This window comes from Oncorhynchus mykiss, chromosome 17, assembly GCF_013265735.2.
Source record: "Oncorhynchus mykiss isolate Arlee chromosome 17, USDA_OmykA_1.1, whole genome shotgun sequence".
NCBI lineage: Eukaryota > Metazoa > Chordata > Actinopteri > Salmoniformes > Salmonidae > Oncorhynchus > Oncorhynchus mykiss.
Window position 1 is genome coordinate 79,196,505 of NC_048581.1, and position 20,771 is coordinate 79,217,275.

Here is a 20,771-nt window from a genome sequence, read left to right on the forward strand (position 1 = left end):
GTAACTGTATAGTAACAATACAGTATTGTAACTTTATAGTAACAGTACCGTATTGCAACCGTATAGTAACAATAGCATATTGTAACCATAGAGTAACAGTACCGAATTGTAACTGTATAGTAACAACAACGTAGTGTAACCGTATAGTAACAATACGGTATTGTAACTGTATAGTAACAGTACCGTATATTAACCTTATAGTAACAATACCATATTGTAACTGTATAGTAACAATACAGTATTGTAACTGTATAGTAACAATACCGTATTGTAATCTTATAGTAACAGTACTGTAACTGTACAGTAACAGTACTGTATGTGTGTTGTTGGTGTGCAGGTGCTGCAGGCTCGCCGGGCCCAGTGTGAGCACCAGCACCAGGACCCTGTAGTTTGGACCTGCCACAGAGTCATGAAGTGGATCAGAGACATAGACCTAAAAGTGTGTCTTTCTCCTACAACAGAAACATCAGAATAGACCTGGATTCCGTTCTAACTGTCTCCATTTTGGGGCCAATAGACTGGTGTATACTCTGTTTACATCCTGATAGGGGAGGATGAGTAAAATTGAGACAAGTTGCTTGTTTGCCATTGTTGTTCTTGAATAAATCGGAAAACCTCCTCTGTCTCGCTAAACATTCTGTTTCTATGTCCCACTGTCCAGGAGTATGCTGACAGTCTCCATGGCAGGGGAGTCCATGGTGCTATGCTGGCTCTGGACCCCTCCTTTGATGCAGATGCCATGGGCAGGGCCCTGGGAATCCCCAGCCACAAACACATGCTCCATCGGCACCTATATGAGGAGATGAAGGCTCTCGCCATCCCTGCCAGGTGATTAGTCTTGCTCTATCATTTATGGTTTTAAGCTCCTTAGCAATAGTAATAAGTGGAATGTTTTGTTGAGGAAGTGTTCACAGCAGTGAGCTCAATTAAATATCCCCTCCTTCCTACTACTTGCAGGCATAGTCGTGTTGAGCAGGATTGTGATAAGTCGGGAACCCCACCACAATCACCTTCTGTTGTTAGCCGCTATAATGACGAGAGTGTCTCCATGAGACGAAGACCAGGCAAGGTAGCAAGAAACTACTTTAATAACAATTTCATTCAAGAAGACTCAAAAGAATACATGCTATAAAAATGATAGTTATTCACTGCGGATATTCAAACTGGGGCTGTATTTTTCCACTGGGTAAAAGCTCTGTTTTGCTTTGTGACTCATTCTTCCTTTCATTTTCCCAGAGTCCTCTAAGGTTCAGCCCAAAGACAGCCATTGGACGGGGCCTTGGTTACCATGGCAGCTGTGGATCTCTGCCCAGAGAGGCGCGGGTGCAGGCTGTGCCCAGGACGAAGGGCAGTCCCATGCACACCTACAACAGTGTTGAGATCACCAATGTCTAAACTATGCAGAGCCACCAAGGATTTCAATGCAGTTTCCATTTAGCCTGAGGTGGATACTGGTGGTTGGACTCAGAATCAACATAATACCTGCTTGTTGACAGTCTAAGTTTTCATCTTATTTTTTGGAATTAAAATCTTTTTCAACTTTAGAGACATTTTCTTTCTTTTGTTGTACAGTAAATGTCAATAGATCAGTGGACGTAATGCCTTATGTTTGAATCGGGAAAACTATGAAAATGTGGTAACATTCAAAATTCCACATTGCAACACTGGTGCCATGTTTCCTTTCTAAGAATGAACATCACAACATTTCTTTATCAAGGCATCTGTTGTAACATCTATCAAGGAACATTATGCTAATAATGTGTTTCCGCATATCAAACAAAATAATGTTGACCTGTAAAGGAAAAAGTCACTTCTGGGCAATAAAACAAACCATCCCAAGTCCATGGAGGCTGAAAGTGGTCTGTTCCTGATGTTGATGAAAATGTGGCCATGCGAGGAGGACACATGGAAGGAAGACAGACGCCTGATGTCCTGGTTCTTTGATGTCTATGCCCTGTTTCCTGTATCTCACTGTCTGGCCTGCCTCCCCCTGCAGGGGTCTGATGTTGGCATGCCTGGGTTTCCTGTATCTCACTGTCTGGCCTGCCTCCCCCTGCAGGGGTCTGATGTTGGCATGTATAGGTTTCCTGTATCTCACTGTCTGGCCTGCCTCCCCCTGCAGGGGTCTGATGTTGGCATGCCTGGGTTTCCTGTATCTCACTGTCTGGCCTGCCTCCCCCTGCAGGGGTCTGATGTTGGCATGTATAGGTTTCCTGTATCTCACTGTCTGGCCTGCCACCCCCTGCAGGGGTCTGATGTTGGCATGCCTGGGTTTCCTGTATCTCACTGTCTGGCCTGCCTCCCCCTGCAGGGGCCTGATGTTGGCATGCCTGGGTTTCCTGGCTCAAAAGTTGCAGATGACTACTACTTGGAACTTGGAACCTGTTCTTTGGAACCCTCCATTCACTGGGTTCTGTGTAAGGTTATCATTACATTCTATATTGTGAGAGACAACAGCCGTGAAGAGAATTAGGTGTGGGGGAGCAGAGCTTTCTCTTTGTTCAAATAGCTCAAATGTGGCTAAGAGGTACAGATAAAAACCTAATCAAATGTTATTTGTCACATGCTTGGTAAACAACAGGTGTAGACTAACAGTGAAATGCTGACTTACAGGTCAGTTTCCAACAATGCAGAGTTAAAGATAAAAAATGTAATAAAAATACAGACTACAGCTTGATATGTTTGTCATAAATATTCTTAACTTTACTGAAAGCAATAAAAGCACTTCACTTCCATGTGTCACTGTAAATATGGGGGAAATAATGTATTACAATATTACTCATCAATTCATTAGAAGGTAAAGATTTAGCTACAGTGTGTCTCTCTGTGTCACAGAGATTACAATGTTGTAAATGTTTGTACATTTTGCATTGCAGATAATCAAGGACCTCAAAGAAAAGAACAGTTAAATAATACCATGGTTTAGAATGTCTTCAAAGGACAGAATGTCAAGGGAAATCTTTGTTTTATTTTCAATAACTAAATTATCTTTACCACACATGATTGTAGCAAGAGTGCATGCGGCGCCTAGGGCGATGCGCCTAGGGGAGGGATCTCCTCTGGGCCCCGAAGGACGGGACGATGATCTATTCAGAAGAGCAGGATGAGGTGAGCTTGATAAATACTCACCCCCCTCCTGTACAAGGGACTGAAGACAGCCTTTTAACAAAGTGACTTTTTAACATGGTTTTTCATGTCTTAAAAATGTTTTACCTTTGTTAGATCATTAGTACACATTTTAAATGGCTTTTACAGATTTGATGTTTTTACAAGGAAAGTACTTTTATCCATGGTTGTTTTCATTGGTTTTAACAACATGTACTTTTTAACAAATTTAAATGTAACTTTCAAATGCTGTGTTTTATGCTTTGTTGCCGTTTTTATGTGTATCAATGATGTAAAAAATGTATGAGCTGTTTTTAAAGGAAATGTGTCAATAAAACTTTTCCAAAAGAAAAAGAGTGCATGAGCTGTATGCAGTATGTATAGCACGTGTCAATCTCATTCCACGGAGGGCCGAGTGTCTGCAGGTTTTTGCTCTTCCCTTGTACTTGATTGATGAATTAAGGTCACTAATTAGTAAAGAACTCCCCTCACCTGGTTATCTAGGTCTCAATTTAAATGAAAAACCGGTACTAGGCCCTCCATGGAATGAGATTGACACCCCTGATGTATACCATACAACAGTACAACAGTATATTTCACCACTGCATTCCACAGCCATGTCTCTATATGCAAACAGCTGGAGGGGGACTCGAACCAGAGGAAGACAAGGCTGTCAGCTATGGGCGTCACCCCAGCACCCTAGTGAACACAGTCATATAGAGATACAAAGCGGGAACTTTAGACTAGTTCAAACTAGTTAACTGTGGTTGTGAGATGTGGTGTGAACATCAATGGCTTATGTGTTACAGAAAACACACACTATACTGTTGACTTTGTTATGGTGTCACAATCTACTTTCAAAACAAGCATATCCCATCCATATATAGTCAGACTACTGACAACAGAACAAAGGGGCAATTTCCATTAAATGAGAAAGAGAGTTTATATAGTATGTTTTCAAATAGATGCTTATTAAGTAATAATGTACATTGTGGCATTGCAGATTCTTTTTACATTATGGAGCACTTGTGTTTAATGTACTCAATAATAAAATATATAAATGCTATCTAAAATTAACTTTATTTCAGTTTGTTATGAGCACAAGAAAATCGAGTAGTTATAATTTTATTTTCACTTGGATTTAGTCTGCTCAGGAACTTCTCAGACAGGCCTATTTGGGGGAATAGAATTGTCAATCCAAGTTTATTTGAATTTTATGGGGAATTGCATCTCAGTGTTTGATGCATCACTACTGACACCCTGGTTTGAATCCAGGCTGTACAAATGCATGACATGTTACAAATTCTCATTTTCTGTTAGCTAGGTGTCTAATGTTAGCTAGTCGTTAGGGAAAAGTATACAGGGGGTTGGTGGCACCTTGAATAGGTAGGACGGGCTTGTGGTAATGGCTGGAGAGGAATGGCAAATATATAAAAAACATGGTTTCTGTGTGGTTGATCCAATTCCATTCGCTCCGTTCCAGCCAACATTATTAGCCGGTTAGGAGTTAGGTTTAGCTAACATGCTAAGTAGTTGAATAGTAGCAAAGTTGCTAATTATCAAAAATGCTGAAGTTGTCTGTGATCAGATTTGAACACACACCCTTTGGGTTACTAGACTTTCACATTATACGCTCTCCCATCCACCCTGACTAACCACCCTACTTTCGTTTTCCCCCTTTAAGTGACCTTCTGTCTTATGTAACCATACCAAATACAAAACGTAACATACACTGATTTGACGGGCCCGGATTACTATGTTACGTCTCATCTATGAGACCAGGTTGCCTTATAAAAAGTGAGACTACGTGCTCTATGACCAAGGAACAAAGAGTTAACGCTTTACAATAGGGGGGAAGTTGGACAAAGTTCCTGTCTAACATATTCCCTGAATTCTATAGAGACTACCATCGGGGGAAATACACACGTTAATACATATTTCAGATTGTGTAAATAGCAGGATTACATTCTGGATACTGGGGTAGCAATATCATAATTTTGAAGACACCTGCGATACATCAGGTATTCGATTGGGAGGGAATTCATTGGGCGTTTACCGCTGGAAAGAATAAGGTAAGGCCGTCTCAAATTGCAAATCACCTTGACAGTTTGAGCAGTGTTCAGACTGACTATTATATTATCTGTGAAGTATTAGGCCGTGTTATCTGATAACACAAAATCGCAGTTCTTATGGCAAGATGTCAAGAGTTACAAGTGATCTAATGCCACAGAGTTTGTAACATGATTTCAGTTCCTCCCCACTACAAACACCTTCGCTCAAATGGCTGGCAGCGATACATTGTTTTGGGATTCGGGAGGGAGAATTGTAGTCAAATTGATACATTAAGTTGGTAGTAGTCTGATTTAATCATGATGTAATGCAGTTAATTGGTCTGTGAAATCGTGTAAAGGCCCCTTAGAAGCTAGCCCTTAATGAGTCTGTTAGATTACATTTTTCATAAAGTAAGGGTCATTGGAAAAGGCGTCTTCTGTAAGGGGGTGTTTTGTAAGGAAGCGCAACGTTCGGTCTGAACATTAACACGCATTGTTTAAGGTATGGTTTTGGAAGCATACGGACCTTATTTTTCATATCAGCGAGAAATATATATTTTTTTAAACTTAAATTGATACACACTTTTCTTATAGGGATAGAGTTTCCACAAGGCCATATTTCCATGTTATAGCGCTCGTTTAAAGAAATCGGATGGAAGATGGTGGACTAGCTGTGCTAATTAGCTATCTGCATCTCCGAACACGTGTGTATACGGAAGACCGAGACTCCACAAAGGTGTCACTGAAGTTTGCTTGATGTCCTTTGGATGGTGGACCATACTTGACACACACAGGGAACTGTTGACCATCAAACCCAGTAGTGTTGCAGTTCTTGAGACAAGCCGGTGCGCCTGGCACCTACTACCATAACCTGTTAAAAGGGCTTGAAAAATCTGCTTGAAAATATATGGCAAGGTTTGAAAATGGTTGTCTAGCGATGATTAACAACCAATTTGATTGAGCTTGAAGAATTTAGAAAGTATAAATGGGCAAATAATGTACAATCCAGGTGTGTAAAGCTCTTAGAGACTTACCCAGAAGGCATGTGAGTACTTATGTAAATTAGATATTTATGTATTTCATTTTCAGTAGTCTATCAAATTGGTTGTTGATTACTGCTAAACAACCATTTTTGAGTCTTGCCATTGGTTTTCAAGCAGATTTAAGTGAACTGTATGTAACTCACCACATAGGAACATTCACTGTCTTGGTAAGCAACTCCAGTGTAGATTTGGCCTTGTTTGAGGTTATTGTCCTGTTGAAAGGTGAAATAATCTCCCAATGTCTGATAGAAAGCAGACAACCAGGTTTTCTTCTAGGATTTTGCCTGTGCTCAGCTTTTTATCCTGAAAAACTTCCCAGACCTTAACGATTACAAACTTACCCATAACATAATGCAGCCACTGCTATGCTTGAAAATATTAAGAGTGGTACTCAGTAATGTGTTTTATTGGATTTGCCTCAAACATACGTTTCTATTCAGGACAAAAAGTGAATTGCTTAGAGAAATGTTTTACAGTATTACTACTAATATTATTATTATTAGTGGTTAGAGCATTGGGCCAGTAACCGAAAAGGTGCTAGATCAAATCCTCGAGCTGACATGGTACAAATCTGTCGTTCTGCCCCTGAACAAGGCAGTTAACCCACTGTTCCTAGGCCGTCATTGTAAATAAGAATTAGTTCTTAACTGACTTGCCTAGTTAAATAAAGTTTAAATTAAATAAAAAGTGCCTTGTTGCAAACAGGATGCATGTTTTGGAATATTTTTATTTCCTTTTCACTCTGTCAATTAGTATAGTATTGCGGAGTAACTACAATGTTGTTGATCCATCCTCAGTTTTCTCCTATGACAGCCATTAATCTCTGTAACTGTTCTAAAGTTACCATTGGCCTCATGGTGAAATCCCTGAGCGGTTTCCATCCTCTCCGGCAACTGAGTTAGGAAGGACGCCTGTATCTTTGTCGTGACTGGATGTATTGATACACCATCCAAAGTGTAATTAATAACTTCACTGTGCTCAAAGGGATATTCAATGTCAGCTTTTTTTTTTACCCATCTACTAATAGGTGCCCTTCTTTACGAGGCATTGGAAATCCTCCCTGGTCTTTGTGGTTGAATCTGTGTTTGAAATGCACTTCTCGTCTGAGGGATAATTATATGTGTGGGGTACAGAGAAGATGTAGTCATTCAAAAATCATGTCAAACACTATTATTGCACAAAGTGAGTCCATGCAACTTATTATGTGACTTGTTAGGCACATTTTTACTCCTGAACTTAGTTAGGCTTGCCGTAACAAAGGGGTTGGATACTTATTGATTCAAGAAATTTCAGTTTAATTTATTTACTTTTTTTAATATATAAAAATTGAAATGTCATCATTCCGCTTTGACATTATGGAGTATTGTGTGTGTGTGTGTAGGCCAGTGACAACATCTCAATGTAATCCATTTTAAATTCAGGCTGTAACACAACAAAATCTGGAAAAAGGCGAGGAGTGTGAATAGTTTCTGAAGGCACTGTAGGCTATATGCCTATTTTTGTTGAAGAACCAGGGCTTCAAAAAACATTACTCAACCAAATGGTTAATTGTTTTGTTTGCGCAATGTTTCCTGTCCTTTTCTTCTATTTCAGTCACTCGGTGTGGTCATAAGAGGTTATTTATCATCTGTCACCTCTGGAATCAGCTTAGTCTGGATTTCCATGGGACTGTGACACGTGCCAAGAAGTTAGATGACTTAAACCTGTTACAATTTACACAATAGGAAACATTAATTACCTTAACATGTAAAGTATTTTTTGTGTACATTGATCAGAACACTGTTTCCTAATGAGTTTGAACTATGTAGGTGTGGGATTTGAGTCTGTCTAGCTGTAGCCTCTAAAACATGTTCACTCTATGGTCCCATTTCCATTGTAGTTGGGTGTTATTCTGATTGGTTAAAACTCAATTTCAGCCTCTGTCTATTCCACAAGATACCACTGGCTAAATCTATGATGTTAAAATACCTATTTACCCTGTTCCATCTGACTGTGCAATCCACTGTCTCATCAGCCCAGCCAGGCAGTTTATAAACTTGATTTCCACTATAGAAATTCTTACATTTCTTTTAGACTAAGATTTAGTTTTCAACAGCTTAGATTTGTATAAGCCTTGCTGTCTGTCTCTCCGACATTTGCAACATTGTTTCAATATTCAAATTCGATCTCCAGCTGTCCAATAGTAATGAATGTGTTGGGAAGAGACAGACCGGTAGGCAGCTTTTCTCAGCCAGTCAAATCTTGAATCAGCATCGTTCGTACATGCATACAGTTGAAGTTGGAAGTTTACATACACCATAGCCAAATACATTTAAACTTAGTTTTTCACAATTCTTGACATTTAATCCTAGTAAAAATTCCCTGTCTTAGGTCAGTTAGGATGACCACTTTATTTTAAGAACGTGAAATGACAGAATAATCGTAGAGAATGTTTTATTTCTTTCATTACATTCCCAGTGGGTCAGAATTTTACATACACTCAATTAGTATTTGGTAGCATTGCCTTTAAATTCTTTAACTTGGATCAAACGTTTTGGGTACCAAAGTACACCTCTAGGAGACAGAACGCGTCTCCTTCCTGACCGGTATGATTTGGAAATTGCTCCCAAGAATGAACCAGACTTGTGGAGGTCTACAAAAAAAATTCTGAGTTCTTGGCTGATTTCTTTTGATTTTTTTCTATGATGTCAAGTAAATGGGCACTGAGTTTGAGGGGAGGCCTTGAAATACATCCACAGGTACCCTTCCAATTGACTCATGTCAATTAGATTATCAGAAGCTTCTAAAGCCATGACATCATGTTCTGGAATTTTCCAAGCTGTTTAACTTCTTGGTGACAGGGGGACAGTTTAGAATAGCTTGGATGAATAAGGTGCCCAGAGTAAACTGTCTGCTACTCTGTCCCAGATGCTACTATATGCATCTCATTAGTAGTATTGGATAGAAAACACTCTGAAGTTTCTACAACTGTTTGAATGATGTCTGTGAGTATAACAGAACTCATATGGCAGGTGAAAACCTGAGACAAATCCAACCAGGAAGTGGGAAATCTGAGGTTTGTAGTTTAATTTAAGTGATTGCCTATCCAATATACAGTGTCTATGGGGCCAGATTGCACTTCCCAAGGCTTCCAGCAGATGTCAACAGTCTTTAGAATGTTGTTTGAGGCTTCTGTTGTGGAAGGTGGTCGAATAAGAGCTGTTTCAACAAGTGGACTAGGCGGTGGCCAATCAGTTGTTTACTGCGCGGTCACGCTGTTCCTTCTTTTTCCTCTGTAATGAATACGCTATTGTCCGGTTGGAATATTATTGAAGATTTATTATGAAAAGACCCTAAGGATTGATTGTATGCGTCGTTTGACATGTTTCTACAAACTGTAATGGAACTCTTGACCTTCCAGACCTTTCGTCTGGATTTTGCGCTCGCGCATTGTGCCTTTGGAATAGTGAACTAAACGCACAAACAAAACGGAGGTATTTGGACATAAATATGGACGTAATCGAACAAAACAAACATTTCTTGTGGGTTCCGACGAAGATCAGCAAAGGTAAGTGAAGATTTATAATGCTATTTATGACTTTTGTTGACTCCACAATTTGGCGTGTAACTGTATGGCTCGCTTTTGTGGCTGAACGCTGTTCTCAGATTATTGAAAATTGTGCTTTTGCTTTTTTGAAATCGGACACAGCGGTTGCATTAAGAACAAGTTTCTCTTTAATTCTATGTAAAACATGTATTTAATACATGTACATTTAATGTATTTTATATAAGTTTATGATGAGTATTTCTGTTATTTGATGTGGCTCTGCAATTTCTCCGGATGTTTTGGAGGCATTTCTGAACATGGCGCCAATGTAAACTGAGGTTTTTGGATGTAAATATGAACTTGATCGATCAAAACATACATGTATTGTGTAACATTAAGTCCTGGGAGTGTCATCTGATGAAGATCGTCAAAGGTTAGTGATTAATTGTATCTAGATTTCTGTTTTTTGTGACACCTCTCTTTGGTTGGAAAATGGCTGAATGCTTTCTGTGACTAGTTGCTGACCAAACATAATGATATGTTCTGCTTTTGCCGAAAAGCCTTTTTGAAATTGGACACTGTGGTTGGATTAACGAGAAGTGTGTCTTTTAAAATGGTGTAAAATACTTGTATGGTTGAGGAATTTTAATTGAGATTTCTGTTGTTTTGAATTTGGCGCCCTGCAATTTCACTGGCTGTTGGCGAGGTGGGACGCTAGCATCCCGAACGATCCCAGAGAGGTTAAGGCAAGAAACAGAGCATGCTTTTTTTTTCACACCTTTTTCAACTCCATCGCGAACCTCATGTAATATAGGCCTATATGTTTTGGTAAGGTTTGTATCACAACTAAAGTGGCCAAATAACTTTTTTAAATGAAGCCCATTAAGCCACTTTACAATGGGTGTAAGACTAGAATGGGTGTAAGCGTGAGTTTCAAGTTAATAAGGGAAGATCATTTTCACCATAAAAATTCACCTTTATAATAATTGGATAAGGGTATAGAAATTGGATAAGGACACGCTCAGTTGCGTCCCCGGTGTGTCTGTCTTCACTTGTAGCCTGTGCGAAAGACACGAACACGTGAAAGAGAGGTGCTTTGGCACGTAGCAGGGAGTTGGGAATTTATAATGATTATATTCAGCCGAAGGGCACAACGTTTTAAAATCATCATTAATTGCATCATGCAGCCTTAGAATGTATTAAAATCAAAACACATATAGCCCAACATCACAACTACAGTTACACTATATGCTTAGAGTTATTTATGTAAGAGTACCTGTTTCTTTGTTAAACGCTCAGCGCAGAATAGCCGCATGGGTGCACTCCTTCAAATCGTTTGGAGAAAATAGCCTTTCTATTTTACTCAGCTATGTTCAGTTGTGTTCTTCATGCTATAAAATAACATTAAATAATGCCATGGAATTCAAAGCAAATCTTGCCTGGTAAGTTAACTAGTTTAGCCCACAGCCATATGGCATAACCAGGTCAGGACCTGACATAAGGACAACTCAGAGTATGCTATTCTGTTCTTCTGAAATAGACTACATTTTCTTCATATCATGTTTCTTTAGACCTGTCTAAAATAATGACTTTATTGTGAAGGTGTAGGCTATATTACATAGATTTGTTAGACTTATTTAAAATGTAGAGGTTCCAAAGGTCTGCATCAGTGGCTTGTAGGAATCCAGGAGTTGCTACATTTTTTTATGTTAATTAACAGTTTATTACCGTGAGACCTGCAGTTATTTGCGTGACAATCACTGGCTGACATTTTCATGACGCCACAGCCATAAACCTGGCTCCTACTACTATACCCCATTCAAAGGCACTTCGATTTTTTGTCTTGCCCACTCACCCTCTGAATGGCACACATACACGATCCTCCTCATCTACACTGATTTTTGAAGTGCATTTAACAAGTGACATCAATAAGGGATCATAGCTTTGACCTTGTCAGCCTGTCATGGAATGAGCAGGTGTTCTTAATGTTTTGTGTCCTCTGTGTATATCCTATTGTGTACATATCAGTTGTATTACTATGCATACTACTTTCCTGTAATTACTTTTTATTTGTTTTAATTTTGACTTGATTAGTGTTGAAGGAGCTAGCATGTACACATTTCACTGCACCTTTTATACCTGCTGGAAACTGTGCACGTGACAATTTTGTATTTGATTTGCGCCACACGCCAACTTACTGTTTAAGTTCCTTGAAACAGGGGACTCTGGCTTGGCGTAATAGAAGATTCTCATTGAGTCTGCTGTTGTACAGAATCTTGCACTATGACTGCACTTTTTGGATGAAACAGGGGACTCTGGCTTGGCGTAATAGAAGATTCTCATTGAGTCTGCTGTTGTACAGAATCTTGCACTATGACTGCACTTTTTGGATGAAACAGGGGACTCTGGCTTGGCGTAATAGAAGATTCTCATTGAGTCTGCTGTTGTACAGAATCTTGCACTATGACTGCACTTTTTGGATGAAACAGGGGACTCTGGCTTGGCGTAATAGAAGATTCTCATTGAGTCTGCTGTTGTACAGAATCTTGCACTATGACTGCACTTTTTGGATGAAACAGGGGACTCTGGCTTGGCGTAATAGAAGATTCTCATTGAGTCTGCTGTTGTACAGAATCTTGCACTATGACTGCACTTTTTGGATGAAACAGGGGACTCTGGCTTGGCGTAATAGAAGATTCTCATTGAGTCTGCTGTTGTACAGAATCTTGCACTATGACTGCACTTTTTACAACGTCTGTATTTGCTGTAGAGCACCTGACTTTGGTGCAGGGGTTCTTCATCTTTTCTAGCCTGACACCCAAATGACAGATTCTGTGTTTTCCTGGGACCCAAGCTTAGGAAAATATGCAGCTATACATAAATATCGGTACATTTCATTGCCCTCATGCCTAAAACAAATGCAGTTTAGGCCATAACAATGACATTAAATATCTATTCATGTTTATTTTCCCCCATTTAAAAACACACTTACATATCTGTCTAAGTTGGAACTGGTGCTGTTAAAATACAATAAATCATTTTTAATTCTCAACTGGAATAAACTGATTTATCACATCACACAGATGTAGACCAGGAAACAAACAAACACACACACACACACAGTCCCAATGAGAGGTGTGTGGCTGGTTGAAGTTCTCATGTGTATTTGGGCTCTGTTTTTGACAGTGCAACTCTGAGGTGATGCTCAGCCTTGAAATGTAGTTTCTGTACTTGTTTTTTTTTTAAGAATGTCAGAGTTGAGAACCTTGACTCACATATAGGTATGTGGTGCCAAACTGGACCAGAACATCTACTGCTTTCTCAGTCAGGCAGGAGACCGCTTCCTGCTGAAGATGAACAACCCAGAACTGTGTGTGTGTGTGTTTGCCTCTAACAGCATCTTGCTTCAATCAGTTTATTCGAGTTAAGAATACAAAATTATTAAATGTATTTTAACAGCAACAGTTCCAACTAGACTTTCTGAACATTTTTCATCTTCTGTACTGTTCCTAGGATTGCACTATCAGTAGCTAGCTTGCTTTGGTGAATGTTATCTATTAGCTGTGTATGAGAGTTAGTACTTTCTTATTTCTGCTTATTACCTGTTATAAAATGACGACAATGCCTTGCTAGCTGACTTTTCCACTGTCAGAAGCACTGTTTCCTGAAGCATTCTACCCTGTTCTGAAAAAACTCTCTGGGTTTACCACCATGCTGTGGATGTTGGGTCAGGACATATCGTTTTATTCATTTGTTCGTTTTGAGAGACTAATTACTATGCACTTCACCGCACTAAACACATTGTGTGCGCTCCTCGTTATAAAATGTGTATGAAAGAGGGAGAAACTCATCGCTGTATATTGAGTTCAGTCAGACCTTGTGGCTAGCATGAGTCCATGTGATAACAGCGGTGAGTGATGGCGAGTGGGAATGACGAGTAGCAGGCAGCGCATCATCGGCTCGTTGTGTGTGTCGCGGCGTGATCTTCACGAAAACTGCAGAAAAAAGATCTGGTGAACCGCGAAGCACACAGGCACACAGGCACACACCTCTCTCGCGACGCAACTGCCAAACTGAGCAGAGACCGCTGCTAAGCAGAGAGCGCCGATGCACTTGGCCAAATCACTTCCAGTAATTAATGATTAGTAATTAAATAATGATACATTTACTCTTGACACATCGCAACCCACCATTAACAGGTCCATGTGTCACGACCCATACTTTAAAGCCTGCTTTAGTGTAATGTGATTGCTTGTCACCTTGAAAGCACACCAAGCACATTGTTGCTATAGGAGGCTTTTTTATACATTCATGCTTCTGATATTGTCACTGTACCATAACATTCATGCCAATACTTTTCCGTGATAGGTGCAGTGCATGCCTTCAACTGCCATCCTTCACATTAAGGTGTAAGGTTTTGTTGGATAGTGTCTTCAGGGCATATTTAGACCTGCACTGCAAAGCTGTTCACACTTTTCACCACAGTCTTTTATTTCCACCTGAAGCATCTCTTCTAGTGATCCAACAAGTCAAACCATTTAATATCTTGGCTGACAGGTACATGTAAATGGCATGCATGTATTTTTAGACAGTTATGCATTCAAATATATACAGTGCCTTGCGAAAGTATTCGGCCCCCTTGAACTTTGCGACCTTTTGCCACATTTCAGGCTTCAAACATAAAGATATAAAATTGTATTTTTTTGTGAAGAATCAACAACAAGTGGGACACAATCATGAAGTGGAATGACATTTATTGGATATTTCAAACTTTTTTAACAAATTAAAAACTGAAAAATTGGGTGTGCAAAATTATTCAGCCCCCTTAAGTTAATACTTTGTAGCGCCACCTTTTGCTGCGATTACAGCTGTAAGTCGCTTGGGGTATGTCTCTTGGATTGGATGGATGGAGAGCATTTGTGAAAAGCAGTTTTCAGTTCTTTCCACAGATTCTCGATTGGATTCAGGTCTGGACTTTGACTTGGCCATTCTAACACCTGGATATGTTTATTCTTGAACCATCCCATTGTAGATTTTGCTTTATGTTTTGGATCATTGTCTTGTTGGAAGACAAATCTCCGTCCCAGTCTCAGGCCATTCTTCCAGAATGGTCCTGTATTTGGCTCCATCCATCTTCCCATCAATTTTAACCATCATCCCTGTCCCTGCTGAAGAAAAGCAGGCCCAAACCATGATGCTGCCACCACCATGTTTGACAGTGGGGATGGTGTGTTCAGCTGTGTTGCTTTTACGCCAAACATAACGTTTTGCATTGTTGCCAAAAAGTTCAATTTTGGTTTCATCTGACCAGAGCACCTTCTGCCACATGTTTGGTGTGTCTCCCAGGTGGCTTGTGGCAAACTTTAAACAACACTTTTTATGGATATCTTTAAGAATTGGCTTTCTTCTTGCCACTCTTCCATAAAGGCCAGATTTGTGCAATATACGACTGATTGTTGTCCTATGGACAGAGTCTCCCACCTCAGCTGTAGATCTCTGCAGTTCATCCAGAGTGATCAGGGGCCTCTTGGCTGCATCTCTGATCAGTCTTCTCCTTGTATGAGCTGAAAGTTTAGAGGGACGGCCAGGTCTTGGTAGATTTGCAGTGGTCTGATACTCCTTCCATTTCAATATTATCGCTTGCACAGTGCTCCTTGGGATGTTTAAAGCTTGGGAAATCTTTTTGTATCCAAATCCGGCTTTACACTTCTTCACAACAGTATCTCGGACCTGCCTGGTGTGTTCCTTGTTCTTCATGATGCTCTCTGTGCTTTTAACGGACCTCTGAGACTATCACAGTGCAGGTGCATTTATACGGAGACTTGATTACACACAGGTGGATTGTATTTATCATCATTAGTCATTTAGGTCAACATTGGATCATTCAGAGATCCTCACTGAACTTCTGGAGAGAGTTTGCTGCACTGAAAGTAAAGGGGCTGAATAATTTTGCACGCCCAATTTTTCAGTTTTGGATTTGTTAAAGTTTGAAATATCCAATAAATGTTGTTCCACTTCATGATTGTGTCCCACTTGTTGTTGATTCTTCACAAAAAAATACAGTTTTATATCTTTATGTTTGAAGCCTGAAATGTGGCAAAAGGTCGCAAAGTTCAAGGGGGCCGAATACTTTCGCAAGGCACTGTATATTATAATGTTGAATACACTTATCACCAAACATTGCATATCAGGAATATTTATTTATTTTATTGAACCTTTATTTAACTAGGCAAGTCAGTTAAGAACAAATTCTTATTTACAATGGCGGCCAAACCCGGACGACGTTGGGCTAATTGTGCGCCGCCCTATGGGACTCGGTTGTGATAGACTGGAATTGAACCAGGTTCTGTAGTGACGCCTCTAGCACTGAGATGCAGTGCCTTAGACCGCTGCTCGACTCAGGAGCCCAAAATATATGCTTCATGAGAAATGTATGCACACTTCATAGGCTGTAGGTTACACACTTAGGCCAAAGTGGTATTATATGTATAGGTTACACACTTAGGCCAAAGTGGTATTATATGTATAGGTTACACACTTAGGCCAAAGTGGTATTATATGTATAGGTTACACACTTAGGCCAAAGTGGTATTATATGTATAGGTTACACACTTAGGCCAAAGTGGTATTATATGTATAGGTTACACACTTAGGCCAAAGTGGTATTATATGTATAGGTTACACACTTAGGCCAAAGTGGTATTATATGTATAGGTTACACACTTAGGCCAAAGTGGTATTATATGTATAGGTTACACACTTAGGCCAAAGTGGTATTATATGTATAGGTTACACACTTAGGCCAAAGTGGTATTATATGTATAGGTTACACACTTAGGCCAAAGTGGTATTATATGCAGACTCCCAGTACAAGTTGTTGTCTTGGTATGGTCAGTTAGAGATCCATCCGAGAGTGACAGATTTCTGTGTGTTTTTGTTTAGGGGCCCTTTTTAGCATTAGGAGCTAAAAGGAAGAAGTACTGTCAGTGTTTGCTGAATCCACGTTAAGGGACTCATAGCATGATATGGAGGTATCACTATGAGACAGTAATTTTGAATATCCACCATTTACAATGTGAAATGCTCTTCCTGACAATTACAATGTGAAATGCTCTAGTTGTAAACTGAAAAGAAACTAGTTGAAGTGCCAGCAGTTTAGAATCTTCTGTTGATTATACTATAGTAATACAACCTCAACACAGCCTGAGCAAAGTGTAGTGTTGTTTTAGCATGATTTAGGAGGGCTAGACCCACAAAGAAATGTTCAGGACATTGTCTGGGTAATATATTGTCACTCGAAATACCAACACATTCAAACAGTGAAGTATTTAAAGACAGGACAATGATAAATTACCATGGTACATATTACGTTGCCATGCACACTACCTCCAACAATACATTTGGATGGATTTCAAATCACAGGGCTAGCTTTTAATTTGGACTTTGTAGTTTTGAAAATTTCTTCGAACTTCACTACAATAGTATAGGCCTACATTATTTCCTGGTGCTTGTTGGTCAATGATTGGCTCATTCATATGATTAATTCAGTTATCTTTAATTGGCACTATTCCAGCGGCTCTTTATCATGTAAAATATATTTGTGAATAACTAAAACGCGGGTAGGTTAATGTGACCCTCCATGAACTTCTCTGGCTTTGGCCCCCTTCCTAGCCACATTGTGTCTATTCCAGGAAGTTGTTCATTGTCATCTGATTTCAGCTAGTCTGAGCCTTTGCCAGTTTTATTGTGCTGCTACATTCCTGCTCCTTAATATAAAAACAACTTTCCTCTCTCCCACATTGCAGATTAGGTCTACGGGGTTCATCCCTTGAGCCTCCTCTCCCCAGTCTGCTGTATCTGATTGTGTGACACTTCTGGTGGGTCCACGTGGGGGGGGGGGTGATGTGTTCCAGTGGCGGTCCAGACAGCTCCGGCTATGGGGGCAGCCGGTCCGGCTCCTCATATGCTCTGTGTGCCTTGGGGGTGGGGCTCATAGCCCTGGGCATCGTCATGATCGTGTGGACTGTGGTGCCCGGGGATGCTCCCCAGACAACCAAGGCTCCGGGCAACTTCAGTGTTATTGTACCAGTGGACCATGCTGGGGATGGAGAGAAGGACAGGGAAACAGCGAAGACCTCATCAATAGCCTATGTGCTGGTGGGGGCGGGGGTGGCCATGCTGCTGCTGTCCATCTACCTGGGGGTGAGGAACAAGAGGAGGGGGAGCCAAAGAGGACAGGAGACACAGGTCCCCTTTGTGGACCATGTGGCTGGGGAGGCAAGAGAGATGTGAGTGCTTTAAACAATTTAGATAATCACTAACAGTAACTTATTTTAATCATCCAAGAAGGGGTTCAGAGGCTTCGTTTTCACTATTAACCCATATAACTTAGTTTCTAGAATGATGCCTGCAACATGCCTCCCTTTTGATTGATAATGTTAAAGCACCAGTTTATCTCCACTGAGTGTACAAAACATTAAGAACACCTACCTAATATTGAGTTGTCTTGCCTTCTCACCCTCCGAATGGCACACATACACAATCCATGTCTCAAGGCTTTAAAATCCTTCTTTAACCTGTCTGCCCCCCTTCATCTACACTGATTGAAGTGGATTTAACAAGTGACATCAATAAGGGATCATAGCTTTCACCTGGATTCACCTGGTCAGTCTGTCATGGAGAGAGCAGGTGTCCTTAATGTTTTGTACTTTCAAAACTAGCACCAAATGTCATACCAGTACATACCACAAAGTAATTAAGGGATAAAAGTCCATTAGAGGAAAAAATAAACATTGAACATGCACTTATTACCACTACTGGCCGGTGTGGCTAGTTGTGTGTACAACTTCCTGCATTACAAATGACTCTCATTCGTGAGGTTTACAACAATAGCAGAAACATATCATTACAAAAGCTCTTATTGTTCTGGCAATGGATGTTTTTGTGATTGTGATCAGTTAAGAAGCAGTACTTAGCTTTTCTAGTATCCTTAAAAAAAACATAATGTAAATGATTGCTAAAATGTTTTTTTAAACCGCGGTCCCTGTACATTATTTTGTAGTGCAGGGGAGCCAGCACCAGCCTACGATGTGCCCAGCTATGAGGAGGCGGTCACCAGTGGCCAGTACCCCATACGCCAGAGCAACTTACGCCACAGCACCTCCCAGCTGCCTTCATACGAAGACCTCATCAGTGCTGTGGAAAACGAGGGGGAGGGACCAAGAGCAGTTACTTCAGAGGAGGTTCCTCCCACCACTCCGGCCCTGGATCCCCAGCCCACCCCCGCCACTGCAGCCAACCCCCCCACCCGCAGCAGCAGTCGGGCTAGACGGATACTACGGCCGCTCAGGGTACGCAGAATCAAGTCAGAGAAACTCCATCTGAAGGACTTCCGTTTTAAGGTCCGCAACCCTACTGATGTGAAGGTGACCATTGAACCCATCACGCCACCACCACAGTATGACGACAAGATGCCTGAGTTCTGACAGCGCCCTCGGGCTTGGGAGGACTACAAGCATTGTTTTTCAATGTTGAGTAAAACAACACTATTGCTGGATCAGATGGACTAATAATAATACCATATTTGGAAAGCAGAACCATTATACCAGATGCTTTGTGAATATAGGCCCTGAACTCACATACCATCTCAGAGTAGGAGTGCTGATCTAGGATCTGTCCATGCAATCTTATTCATTATGAACTGAAAGGCAAATCCGATCCTAGTTCAGATCTCCCACTCTGAGACACTTTGTGGATACACGGGCCTTGAGTCCAGAGGCCTGGCTGGGAGTCTTCTTCCTTCACACTGAGACCAAGACACTGACATTGTTGCTTTGAATCAAGATGTTTCTCTGCTCTATCTTGACTTGTTTATTGAAATCTGCTTAATGGCATATTTATTCCAGGGCTTCTTTATGTGCACTATGCTATCTGTTTAGAACACTGTGGCTGTGTTTGGAAGATAATTCCCTATCTTGTTCTTATCTTGTGCACAAATACATCTTGACATCCAGAAAATGTCCTTAACCTTTTCAGATGGAATGCATAAAATTGTGTCATAACAGTGCCTTGGTAATTGTATTGTATCAGCAGATGTGCCTATTAGGAAACGATCCATGTCATCAGTTTGTCCCACACTGTGATTGCTCATGGACTACTGGAAACAAATGCCCTATGGAAATGGTAGTTTCATGTCTGTCTATACAAAGAATGGCACAACTTTTGAGAATGTGTTTTTATAGTACTACTATGTAGAGGACATGCTGAAGCCAAGGAATAATTAAATACCTTTATGTTGACTGGCCTCTGTCCTCGTGTGTTGACGTTTGGTATTTGGAGAGTATTGAATGTGAATCATGAAAATGGCCATTTTCTATAACTTTAGCAACAATGAAAGGGAATAAGTGTTGTCTCGTCAGCTTTACATTCAAGGGAATAGCAGGTAGAATACCCTGAAGTCCAAATAAACTGAAGACTTTATCTTTGCTAATTTATCTAATTAACTATGCACATTTTTACAGAGTTAAGAGCATTTTGATAAGACTGCTTCAAGGTTTCTTTACTTATGTGGACCGTGAATGAATGTACCTTTCTAGTACTGACCCAGTTCACCTAACTACAGACATGTTTGGGAAGATCATTGGAGAAGCATAATGTTCTTAGAATTTAACGGCAGTTATTTCTTAAAGATTTTTTTGTCATCTGACACTAGGAGGAAAAATTTGAACTATTGGGCTCCCGAGTGGCGCAGCAGTCTAAGGCACTGCAGTGCTAGAGGCATCACTACAGACTCTGGTTCGATTCCAGGCTGTATCACAACCGGCCGTGATTGTGAGTCCCATAGGGCGGCTCACAATTGGCCCAGTGTCCAGATTAGGGTTTGGCAGGGGTAGGCCGTCATTGTAAATAAGAATTTGTTCTTAACTGACTATCCTAGTTTTTAAAAATTAGGGGGGGGGGGGGGGGGGGGGTGGGGGGGGGGTGTACTGTATATATACTTAGTGTAGGTGACCAAATTCAATAGATAGCACTGTATGAATGACCTCT

General features: G+C 40.5%; 2 protein-coding genes across 6 annotated transcripts in view; both read left to right on the top strand.

Annotated features, from left to right (window-relative positions):
• The window catches only part of LOC110494640 (kazrin), a 246,870-nt gene extending 243,417 nt beyond the window's left edge, over positions 1-3,453 (top strand). For 2 of the 4 annotated variants that reach the window (XM_021569878.2, XM_021569879.2), the window contains 4 exons: positions 338-439; positions 662-828; positions 958-1,069; positions 1,237-3,453. In XM_021569878.2, the coding sequence (XP_021425553.2) occupies positions 338-439; positions 662-828; positions 958-1,069; positions 1,237-1,395 (540 nt within the window). In that variant the 3' untranslated portion in view covers positions 1,396-3,453. Of the gene's footprint in view, positions 1-337; positions 829-957; positions 1,070-1,236 lie in introns of those variants that run through there. The other 2 variants (XR_005036681.1, XM_036948230.1) reach the window with 2 other exon arrangements.
• Positions 3,454-4,896: 1,443 nt separating this feature from the next.
• On the top strand, positions 4,897-20,028 carry LOC110494641 (transmembrane protein 51). Of its 2 annotated transcripts, none has more exons than XM_021569885.2 (3): positions 4,897-5,177; positions 17,531-18,013; positions 18,787-20,028. In XM_021569885.2, exons 2-3 carry the CDS (start codon positions 17,628-17,630, stop codon positions 19,208-19,210), a joined length of 810 nt encoding a protein of 269 aa, XP_021425560.1. In that variant the 5' UTR covers positions 4,897-5,177; positions 17,531-17,627; the 3' UTR covers positions 19,211-20,028. The 2 variants fall into 2 exon arrangements, with proteins under 2 accessions (XP_021425560.1, XP_036804152.1); XM_036948257.1 differs by lacking the exon at positions 4,897-5,177 and adding an exon at positions 5,365-5,658.
• Positions 20,029-20,771: the final 743 nt, after the last annotated feature.